The 12,522-nt window shown below is 45.0% G+C and overlaps 1 protein-coding gene across 6 annotated transcripts in view; it reads left to right on the top strand.

The window, feature by feature from the left end:
- The window catches only part of LOC147111092 (ERC protein 2), an 885,067-nt gene that overhangs the window by 278,289 nt on the left and 594,256 nt on the right, over positions 1-12,522 (top strand). For all 6 annotated transcript variants that reach the window (XM_086001631.1, XM_086001634.1, XM_086001633.1 and 3 more), the window contains exon 6: positions 964-1,119. In XM_086001631.1, coding sequence (XP_085857757.1) covers positions 964-1,119 — 156 coding nt within the window. The remainder of the gene's footprint in view (positions 1-963; positions 1,120-12,522) is intronic.

Consider the following 12,522-nt stretch of genomic DNA (forward strand, 5'->3'; position numbering starts at 1 on the left):
TACTCAGTGCATGGCTAGGCCGCCTCCGATTTATTATCTAGCTGTGTAATTGAAGTGCCTCATTTTGGTGAATTTTGCTTTCCTGAAGTGTAAAGTGGAACATTTTAAATTTGTTCTTCCTGCTGACTGGACAGTGGGGGTGGTTTCATGGAGAGGTCTGAGAACCAGACTGTCTTTAATCTTGGCTGGAGAAGGATACATGAGTATTGAACGAAATGTAGCATACAAGCAAGGAGGACAGCTGGTCCTTTTAAGCCTGCCCCACCCTGGTATAGTGTAACTTTTACACACCATCACCCCCATTCCGCTCCAAAGCTGCCACGCAACCTGCTGGTAGAGGCCAAAATACAGAGAGAAACCGTAGGCCAATTTAGGAAACAAGCTCTGGGAAATTTCCTCTTTCAGCCCCAACGGTAATCAAGCAAATTCCCAGAGACCACGGTAACACAGTCCTCAATGATCCACTGTCCTTCTACAGGAAACTTTCTGGTATCCGGCACGGACGGGACCGACGTGTTGCCGGTTCATCAACAATTCCGGATAACCGAACGCTATAGTAAAAGATACGGAGCTCAGAGCTCCGTATAAAGCAACAGACCCTGTTGCTTAGCAGCAGCTTCAAAACAATCGGTACAAGTTGCAAGCGTCTCTGTAGCTTAGCAACAGCTTCAGCTACACCCTTGCACAGCAACAAATAGAGTAAAAAAAGTAACTAAAAGTTAAAAAAAAAGTTACCTGAACCGACTCCTGAATTTTGCCGGTGGATAGAGCGCTCTAGGGGTCGGTTAATCGAAAGTTTCCTGTATATGTAGATATGTTTGCCCCAGATCTTGTGTTGCAGATAGTATTTTGCTGTTTTAACTTTAATTCTAAATATATCAGTCATTATTGCACATTTATTATGCTTGTGAACTATAGCAGAAATAGTTTACAAATGTGTTATTTTGTTTCTTGTATTAATAGGACACCAAGATAGCCTCACTGGAGAGAAATATAAGGGATCTAGAGGATGAGATTCAAATGTTGAAGACAAATGGAGCTCAGAGTACTGAAGACCGAGAAGAAGAGCTTAAGCAGATGGAAGTTTACAAGAGTCATTCAAAGTTCATGAAAAATAAGGTGACATTTTCTTTTTGGATTGGTGTAAGATTTGTGCAAGTAATCACATACACCTGCCCTGTTGCAGCTTCTTGCTTTTGTTGTTTCATGTACTGATTACTGTGTGTTGATGTAAATAATTTAACAAAACAAATACCAGTTTGTTTATGACTTCAGGAAATGACCACCTGCTCCGTGTTTGTTTTGGGGAGCTGTGTGTACCACCCATTAATCATATTATTTATAGGACTAGCCCTGACGGGGCAGGCTTGATGGGCCAGATGGTCTTTCTCTGCCCCTCATTTTCATATGTTCGTGTAAGGATATTTGCTCTTCAAAATTATACCTCCTATAAACATTACTGCAATATTACTGTTTGCTTTAGAATCACAGTTTATGAGCTGAAAACGTAACAAAAAAGTTAAATTAAAAATTCATGGTCTGTTGAAAGACCTACGTGGAGTTTCATCAGAGCGTGGAATTCTGTTGCCAGTATTCTAAGGGTTAAAATGTTGCAGTATAAGGTCCCTGCTGTGTGGAAAAGATGACTTATCAGTTATTGTACTGGGACATCATTTTATCATTAGATCCTTTACAAAAGCCTTATTTAACCAATTTTCTTTTTAGCACAGCTGACAAGATAACGAAAAGAAAACAACATTTAAAATGTTTCATGTGGTTTTTAATTGGAGACCGAGTGTTCGCTTGTTAAAATTGCTTGTGTGCAAACAGTCGAATGTAATAATATTCTATAAATTTGTATGCATTTTATAACTGGGGTTTGAAATGGCAGCTCAAAATAATGCATTTCATCTGTCAGTATTTGAATGTGGGACATGTACTATCTTCACTACTTTTGCTTACAACAATACAAATGGGATGCCGAGGTGGCAAAGGCTTGGAGTTTGTGCCGGGGGCTGAAAACATTAGTTTCACTCTTCCCAAAGATTAACTGGAGGAAATTGTGGCTCATCCATAACTGGATGTTGGACAAGCAAGCTGATAATACAGACGGCGGAGTGGTCGAGAGAGGTGGTGGAGAGGTGGAGCTGGGTGTCGTCAGTGTACATGTGGACCTTGATGCCATGCCTTCAGATGATGTTGCCAAAGGACAGATTGCAGATGAGGAACAGGAGTGGGCTAAGGATAGATCATTGGGGGAATCCAGAGGTAATGGTGTGAGAGTGGGAAGAGAAGCAATTGTTGGCGATTCATTGGCTATGATCTGATTGGTAAGAGTGGAACCAAGCAAGAGCACTCTCACTGAGCTAGCCAATGAAGGATTCACTGTGTTGTCGGAGATGGTGTTGTCGGCTGTGTCAAAAGGTTGTAGAAAGGATGAGAAGACTGTACTACAGTCACAGGATGACATTTGTAGTATTGATTAAAGCTGCACCAGTGCTGTAGCAAGGTCAGAAACCTGATTCAAACCTGGAGCTGTGAGAAAGATATGCATGGATTTGGGAGGTTACGACATGTTTTAAGAACTTTCCAGAGGTTGAAGAAGATGTGGTAGTTTGCAAGGACAGAGGGATCGAGTGTGATTTTTTTTCAGGTGGGTGATGACAGCAGTTTTCAAAGAGAGGCGAATAGTTCCTGAGGGGAGTGTGGTAAACCACTTTTATCGTTCACTATCGTTACACTATAGTTATCACTGTTATATCGTTACTCTATGGTTATCACTGTTCACACTGTTGTATCACTATACGAGGTCGCCTCTTGTCACGCTGCTATACCTGGGCTGACCACTGCTGACTCCGCCCATGACTCCACCTACCTGCCCAGGTATAAAGGTAGTCGACTGGCTGGCATTCCTCCTTGTTGTATCCGATCACCCACGAGGGTGGGCTCTGTTATTTAGCCAATAAAATTGATATACCTATCAATTCATCCAATGAAAAGCGACGAGTTAAGAAAGTAAAAAAATAACAAGCTGAGGGGCAAAATCAAGAATGACAAGATCTTGAGGTGGAGAATCAAGCTCTCCACCTATGATTATGATATCTTGTACCGGCCAGGTAAGCTGAACGAACCCCCCGATGCTCTGTCACGAATTACATGCGCCAGCGCGCAAAGTGATAGACTTCAGACCCTCCACAACGACCTCTGCCACCCCGGGGTCACCAGACTTTACCACTTCATTAAGGCCCGCAACCTGCCCTACTCCATCGAGGAGGTCAGGACCATGACCAGGAACTGCCAGACCTGTGCCGAGTGCAAACCGCACTTCTTTAGGCCGGACAGAGCAAGCCTGATCAAGGCCACCCGCCCCTTCGAGCGCCTGAGCATCGACTTTAAGGGGCCCCTCCCGTCCTCTGACCGTAATGTGTACTTCCTCAACATTGTTGATGAGTACTCCCGTTTCCCCTTTGCCTTCCCCTGCCCAGACATGACCAGTACCACGGTCATTAAATGCCTGAACGACCTCTTCGCCTTGTTCGGGTTCCCAAACTATATACATAGTGACCGGGGCTCCTCCTTCATGAGCGAGGAACTCCGTCAGTTCCTACTAGCGAGAGGTATTGCTGCAAGCAGGACCACCAGCTACAACCCCCGAGGGAACGGCCAGGTGGAAAGAGAGAACGCGACGGTATGGAAGGCCGTCCTCTTAGCCTTAAAGTCTAAGGGCCTCCCAACCTCCCGCTGGCAGGAAGTCCTCCCGGCAGCGCTGCATTCCACCCGGTCACTACTTTGCACTGCCATCAACGCCACCCCCCATGAACGAATGTTTGCTTTCCCCAGGAAGTCGACTACGGGAACCACGCTACCAACCTGGCTGACCTCTCCGGGGCCCGTCTTGCTGCGAAAGCACGTGAGGGCCCATAAAACGGACCCCCTGGTCGAGAGGGTGGACCTCCTGCACGCCAACCCCCAGTACGCCTATGTGGCATACCCAGACGGGTGGGAGGACACAGTCTCCTTACGAGACCTCGCACCCTCGGGCACTCCGGAGACACCACCTTCACCCCCCCCCCCACCACCCCCCCAATTCCAGCCCAGGTAGACGGCATGCCGGAACCCCACGAGCCTTCGCCGACCACGCAGACACCAGCATTAACACCGGATAATGCAACACCGCCGCTGCGACGATCAGAAAGGCTTACGAGGCCTCCGGACAGACTGACATACCAGAACTGGTAGTACACTTCACCCCGCCGGACTCAAATCTAAACAAGGGGTGAATGTGGTAAACCACTTTTATCGTTCACTATCGTTACACTATAGTTATCACTGTTATATCGTTACTCTATGGTTATCACTGTTCACACTGTTGTATCACTATACGAGGTCGCCTCTTGTCACGCTGCTATACCTGGGCTGACCACTGCTGACTCCGCCCATGACTCCACCTACCTGCCCAGGTATAAAGGTAGTCGACTGGCTGGCATTCCTCCTTGTTGTATCCGATCACCCACGAGGGTGGGCTCTGTTATTTAGCCAATAAAAACCTATAGTTACTTTCTTAACTCGTCGCTTTTCATTGGATGAATTGATAGGTATATCAGGGAGGAAACCATTTATATCACAGAAAACATGTGGGCCGGGAATGGAACTGGGATGGAGAGCAGTTTAGTGGGAATCAGGTCGAGAGCAGGATGTCGGTCCTATGGGTACGATGCGCTCGTAGAGGGCATGAGGGGAGTTAGGACAGAAAAGGGTACTTTCTAAATGGTGAAGAGCTAAAAACAGTGGAGGTCCAAAGAGACTTGGGGGTCCAGGTACACAGAAAATGTCATGAACAGGTACAAAAAATAATCAAAAAGGCTAACGGGATGCTGGCCTTTATATCTAGAGGACTAGACTACAAGGGGGCAGAAGTTATGCTGCAGCTGTACAAACCTGGTTAGACCACACCTGGAGTACTGTGAGCAGTTCTGGGCACCACACCTTAGGAAGGATATATTGGCCTTGGAGGGAGTGCAGCGTAGGTTTACCAGAATGATACCCGGACTGCAAGGGTTAAATTACAAGGAGAGATTACATAAATTAGGGTTGTATTCCCCAGAATTTAGAAGGTTAAGGGGTGATTGGATCAAAGTTTTCAAGATATTAAAGGGAACAGATAGGGTCGATAGAGAGAAACTATTTCCACTGGTTGGGGAATTCTAGGACTAGGGGGCAGAGTCTAAAAATTAGAGCCAGACTTTTCAGGAGTGAAATTAGGAAACACTTCTACATACAAAGGGTGGTAGAAGTTTGGAACTCTCTTCCGCAAACGGCAATTGATGCTAGATCAGTTAATTTGAAATCTGAGATTGATAGATTTTTGTTAACCAAAGGTATTAAGGGATATGGGCCAAGGGCGGGTATATGGAGTTAGGTTCCCGATCAGCCATGATCTCATTGAATGGCGGAACAGGCTCGAGGGGCTAAGTGGCCTACTCCTGTTCCTATGTTCCTAAGAGAAAGTTGTAGGTTCAGGGCTAGGGCAAGGGGGAGAAGTTTGGCTTGGTGGTCTTGGGGGAAAGGGGGGATTGTGAGGAAGTGACAGGCAGCTGAATGGATGGTCTCCATCTTGGTGACAAAAAATACCATGAATTCCTCGTACTTGTTGGAGGTGAGGGGGTGGGGACAGGAGAGAGGGATTTAAGGGAGGTATGGTTGGTGCAGGAAACTTTGGTTTATCCGGAGGTTGTATGTCCGGAAACCTCGATCTAACAGCAGAAATCAGCAGCCGTTTTGGTAGGTTTTTTTTCTTCCACTCGCATTTTTTTAAACAGTCAGGCTGTGGAAAGCGTCTCTGTAGCTTAGCAACAGCTTCAGAGACGCTTCCAAGGTACGGGCTGAGTGTTTACAAGCTGTTGCTAAGCAACAGTGTTTGTTGTCAGATACGGAGATGGAAACCTCCGTATCCTTCAACATTAGCGCTGGTCTATCTGGAAGTTTTGATCTAACGGCACCAGCTCGGTCCCGTCGGTGCCAGATACCGCGAAGTTTCCTGTAGTGGAAAAAAGAGGCCAGGGGTTATCTTTGCATTTCAGGATGATGCTGGAGTTGTGCGTGGTTTTGGCAGAGGAGAGCAAGGCCCAAGGATGCTTGATGTGGTCTAGATAGATCTACCGATGGATGGCCAAATCAGTTGTGTCGGGCGCCTTGGACTTGAAGGAATGAAGTTGGAGGCAATAGTAGGGAAAATCCCAAGATGGGAGAGGGGTGTGGAAATATAAATATCTGGACTGAATGGCCTGCTGGAGGGCCTGCGCTGTTGTCATTGGTTTGTACATGTTTTGTGGTTATTGCTATTTCCAGATTAGCTGCTTTCAAAAAAAGAAATTGTGATTCGATTGCTTGATTTTGTGAGGGTTGCAGATTCCTGATTAGGAGTGGTAACTTTTCCTAGCTGTTTAGTGATCAAATATTTGAGCATGTCCTTAACGGAACAGATAATGATTATTTAAGACAATTGTTAAAAGTATGACAGATGTGAATTGCATGCTTAAGGCATGATGCTACGTAGTGTAAGAATTTTATATATATCACTTTTAATTAATATGTTGACTGCAGGAGGTAAAATGGCTAAGGTTGATCCGTTGAGTTGTCATGTTTGGTGTGCTTTCGTGAAGAATGAACAAATCGCTTGATGTTTCTCTATTTTCATTTTGCATTGCTACTTAAACTGTCACGGTCCACTTTGAAGAAACGCTAAAAGTTAAAAGAAATGACTCCTTGTGGATACCCCAGTGCAATTCTAAACAGATTCTGTGAATTTGCCCATTCATATGTCAGTTATAAAGTAATTAACCTTGGCAAGGTAAAAATATAAACAAGCTAACTGGGTTTGTGATTTGGGCTTTGAATTTTTTGTTAACAGAATTTGAAATACTGGGTTCATAAAATAAATGCTGGGCAAAATGGAAAGATTGTGGCAGATAAGCGATAACGAGGCCCATGAAAACGTTGCCTCAGGCTGTGCTTTTTTGTAGTTCTTTATAAGCTATCTCTGAATCAAAAAATGCTAAGTGTTATTAACCTTTGAACTGCACTAATTGAGCAAAATAACCCCACAGAAAGACTTCGTATTTCTTAGATTTTTAAATTAGATTTCAGAAAACAAGTATTCCAATATGCTTGTCATTGTCTATTTAAAAATTTATAAAATGGACTTTCAACAATATGAGCCTATCTTGTCCCTCATCAGCACAAGAACATTCTGATGAAACGCCACAAAGCTCTTTCACCAGACCCATTTATTATTAATTTTGTGTTTTATAGATTCTTAAAAATGTTACAAATCCTTCCATTCAACAGTGACCTTTTGAGGTGAAAGTAGTATTTATTTTTCTGCCCTCAATAATATCCCTTATAAAAGGCCTATGTTCAGATTGTATAAAAAGAATTGATCAGAAAAAATAGAACCCTGATGGTCAACATTCGCAGAACAAAGGTCTTTTCATTGGCCAAAAATTGCGGTCGGAAGCGCACCTCCCTACCTACCTGCCTGATGGCAGCCCTCCTGCGAAAACTTGCGGTCTGGCGCTGCAAGGCAGAGGGCAGCATAATGGCCTACGGATCCCAGGGACGCAGTCTGTGCGGAAGTGTACCTGGGATCCGTGGGCCTGGTCCTCCAAACACAAAATGGAATTAAATTTAATCATTTGAGAAGGGAATCCCATAATCAGATTTAATTACAATTTACAGCATTGGAATTTAAATCTTAATTAACTTCATCCCCAACAACTTCACTAAAAATGTAACTTTTTGATAAAAATGTTCAGAATCATTAAAACTCTTATTTGCTGAAACATTGAAAAACTCAGTTGATACAATTAAACTGTGTGATTTCTGAGATGAAAATGAACAAACGTGCCTGAGGTATCCCCTTACGCTGATGAAAACAGGCCCTGCGCCTGTTTGCATCAACCGTAACATTTCCGTACGCAATTGCTGGCCAATCAACTCTGCGCCTGCAATTGCTTTTTCGTGGGCCGTGCAGATGACCTGTCAACACGTGTGAAGCGTTTGCAACCATCTTCGGCCAGATGTGCCGAGTGGATAATCTATCTCGGCCACCTTCTGAGGTCTCCACCATCACAGATGCCAGTCTTCAGCCAATTCGATTCACTCCATGTGATATCAAGATACAGCAAAGGCTGTGGGCCCCAACAACAGCCCGGCTGTAGTGCTGAAGACTTGTGCTTCAGAACTAGCTGCAGCTCTGGCAAAGCTGTTCCAGTACAGCCAGAACACTGGCATCTACCCGACAAAGTGGAAAATTGCCCAGGTATGTCCTGTCCACAAAAAAAAAACAGGACAAATCCATCCCGACTAATTACTGCCCCATCAGACTACTCTCAATCATCAGCAAAGTGATGGAAGGTGTCGTCGACAGTGTTATCAAGCGGCACTTACTCACCAATAACCTGCTCACCGATGTTCAGTTTGGGTTCCGCCAGAACCACTCTGCTCCAGACCTCACTACAGCCTTGATCCAAACATGGACAAAGAGCTGAATTCCAGAGATGAGGTGAGAGTGACTGCTCTTGACAGCAAGGCAGCATTTGACCGAGTGTGGCACCAAGGAGCCCGAGTAAAATTGAAGTCAATGGGAATCATGAGGAAAACTCTCCACTGGCTGGAGTCATACCTAGCACAAAGGAAGATGGTTGTGGTTGTTGGAAGCCAATCATCTCAGCCCCAGCACATCGCTGCAGGAGTTCCTCAGGACAGTGTCCTAGGCCCAACCATCTTAAGTGGCTTCATCAATGACCAGAAGTGAAGATGTTCGCTGATGATGGCACAGTGTTCAGTTGCATTCGTAATTCCTTAGATAATGAAGCAGTCTGTGCCAGTGTGTAGCAAGACCTCAACAACATCCAGGCTTGGGCAAGTGGCAAGTACAGGAAACTTTCTGGTATCCGGCACTGATGGGACCGAGCTGGTGCCGTACCATCAAAACTGCCGTAGAAACCAGCGCTAATGTTAAAACATACGGAGCTTTTGAGCTCCGTGTGAATCAACAAACCCTGTGCTTCAAAACAGTCGGCCGCATCTTAAAAGCATCTCTGTAGCTAAGCAACAGCTTCAGCTAGACCTTGCAGAGTCTGACTGGAAAAAAAAAAGCAATGAGAAGTAAAAAAAACTTGTAGGAAATGGCTCTTGAATTTTGCCGGTAGATAGAGCTTTCCAGACATTTAACCTCCGGTTAAACGAAAGTTTCCTGTAACATTCATGCCACTTAAGTGCCAGACAATATCCATCTCCAACAAGAGAGAATATTACCACTTCCCCTTGACATTCAATGGCATTACCATCATTGAATCCCCCATAATTAACATCCTGGGGTCACCATTGATCAGAAACTTAACTGGACCAGCCACATAAATACTGTGGCTATAAGAGCAGGTCAGAGGTTGGGCATTCTGTGGTGAGTGTCTCACCGCCTGACTCCCCAAAGCCTTTCCACCATCTACAAGGCACAAGTAAGGAGTGTGATGGAATACTCTCCACTTGCTTGGATGAGTGCAGCTCCAACAACACTCAAGAAGCTTGACACCATCCAAGACAAAGCAGTCTGCTTGATTGGCACCCCATCCACCACCTTAAACATTCACTCCCTCCACCACTGGCGCACCGTGGCTGAAGTATGTACCATCTACAAGATGCACTGCAGCAACTCGCCAAGCCTTCTTCGACAGCACCTCCCAAACCCGCGACCTCTACCACTTTGAAGGACTAGAATAGCAGGTGCATGGGAACACCACCATCTCCAAGTTCCCCTCCATGTCACACACCATCCTGACTTCGAAATATATCGCTGATCCTTCATCGTCGCTGAGTCAAAATCCCGGAACTCCCTCCCTAACAGCACTGTGGGAGTACCTTCACCACACTGACTGCAGCGGTTCAAGAAGGCAGCTCACCACCACCTTCTCAAGGGTAAGTTGGGATGGGCAATAAATGTTGGGCTTGCCAGCAATGCCCACATCCCGCGAAGTAATTAAAACATTTTTAGAACCTATACTATATTAAAAATCTTACATCTGTGTGGTTCCTGTTTGTGCCGCTTGATTTCTTGTTGTAATGTTTTTATCACACTCTGTGTCAACCTTTACCATTGTAAATTCCTATATCCACATTTCTAATGGGAAACCCTAATGCAAACTTATTACTCTGTGCAATTTGGCCCCTTGAGTTCGCACGATTCTCAATTTTTTCTATCTCATAAATCACTATTTTCTTCAGTAGCTGAAATTTCTAATGTCCAAAATAAAAAAGTTGTTTATTTCACAATTACATGTTTAAATTCATCCATTAAATCATCTTTTGTGCCTTTTTAATATCTTCAGTATAATTTTTACTTGTATGCCTCAACGTCTGTCCAAAGCAGTTACTTTGAGTTGCTATTTTTGTGCAAAGCTGTGGCGCTGTCTTTGGATGATGTAGTCTCAGCATGCTCAGACTTCCCAGGATTCATCAGTATGGCTCAGTCAGTTATACTGAGGATTCTTTTGCTTTTGCTTCTAGCAGTTTCTCAAGTTCTCAAGTTTTTCAAGAAAAGGTAGAGTTAAAATTCATATTGTGTCTTTTTTTTAAATAAAGAAAGGGAGGCTGTGTGTCCGAGGGTGGGGTGGGGGGGGGGGCAAAGTGTTCTAATTACACACCTGTTGTAACCCAGGAGTCCGGCATGCGGCCATTGAAGTATTGGACGCTGCAGTCATGTTGAGCACCACAAGATCCCACAAACAGCAATGAGCTCAAAGATCAGTTCATCTTTCTTTGAGTGTTTGATTGAAGGAGGAATATTGACCAGGACACTGAGAAGCTTTTGCTCCCCACCCCTGCCCTTAATAATTTTTTAATAATTTTGTGTTCACTCTCCCATGGCTGCTCTTCTCGAGCACTTTACTTTGGTTTGTGGGTAGCTTCCTTTGAAACTGTGGTTGGAGTTTTCTGTTTGTGCATTCACAAGCCTAGGTATTTCCTCCCTGTTCATTTTAATGGACAGGAAAATTGTGAGTTGGTGAGGCAGAAAACCATGGCCTAGATTTTTTTTTTTTCCAGTTTTTTTTGTTGTTATTTCTGTTTGGGGGTGTTTGTATTTCAACGACAGTATTGCTGCTACACAGGCCGCGATTTTGCCAGCACTCAGAGTGCGGGTTTGGAGGCAGGTCCGCTGTCAAAATCGAAATGATTGACCCACTCCAAACCTACCTCCATGTAAGTTTCCAAAGTGTCGGGTCTGTGATTTCAGAACAGACCCGACACCAAGTGATGGAGGCATTTAAGATAGTTAAATGCTTGTTAAACGTTTGTTAACTACTATTTTGCCAGCCTATTTCTATTTTACCACTTCTTTAACGGGGTTCACGTCGTTTGGAGATCACGTCGGGTAAGTAGGTCGGGTTCTCTGTCTCCCCATTGCTGTGAATAGGTGACAGCTTTCATACCACTTTTGCAGCTATCATTTCACAGTGGGTCACTTTTCAATGTCAGAAGCTCGAGCCTTCAGGACTTGGAAGACACCTTTGAGCTGTATGCAGTTTGGAAGTGTTTGGATTAAACTCTCTATCCACTGTCACCTCCTTGGAGCAAGCTCTCTCACCATTGCCAGATCGCTTCTGTCATCTCAACTTCAGCTGCCATTTATTCCAGCACCATCAGTGCCCTTGAAAAAAATTCACCTTGGTCCTCTGAATCCCTCCATGATCAGCCCCAGCACCAACATCACCAGGCGCACCAACATCACCAGCAAAAATACCAAACTTCTCCTCAATCGCCTGATGCTGCACAGGACAAAGGGAATCAGCACCCGACAACATTGCTGCCCGGGAGGCCAGCGATGACATCACCATAGCCAGATTTACTTCACTTGATGCTGTACGTCCTGGCTGCCACATGATGCGGCAGGTTGACACCATCCCACACCTGCACCATAAAGCATCCCTACAATGTCCAAGCCATTCCTTTCACACTCATCACAATTGGGGGGCGGGGGGAGAATTATGTCTTAACATTCACTGGAACTCACTAAGACACTTCCAATGGTGAGCACAGATCTGTCCAATAAGGTAAAGTGGTGAAAATATAGATTTCAGTGTTTGGCAACACATAAACAGAAACTTCACATGAACATTGGCTAAAGCACCCAGGTGCCTACCCTTGTGTGTTGTTAGTTCGTATGCTTGCAGTAGGTTGAGGGTGAGCGTGAGGGGTGGCTAGTGAGACGGGGAAGTGATAATGTGGATAGAGAGGGATGGGTGGAGGTGCAAGGTAAGTTGGTGTGTGTAAGGATGTGCAGGAGTAGGGTAGGGAAGGCAGAGTGATGGGGATGTGATGAGAGGCACAGCAGGATGAGGTTGAGTGTGGCTTTGCAGTAACGTTTCTTGATCTGCTCAGATCAGTGAAAGGTTTGCGCCACTGCAGCCTGGTCCACCTGACCACATCCCTGCTTGTGCCCTCCTGTGCAATGTGCAACCAGGCTGC

Source organism: Somniosus microcephalus, chromosome 11 (assembly GCF_052327205.1).
Source record: "Somniosus microcephalus isolate GS21.2 chromosome 11, FLI_Smic_1.0, whole genome shotgun sequence".
In the NCBI taxonomy this organism is placed as follows: domain Eukaryota; kingdom Metazoa; phylum Chordata; class Chondrichthyes; order Squaliformes; family Somniosidae; genus Somniosus; species Somniosus microcephalus.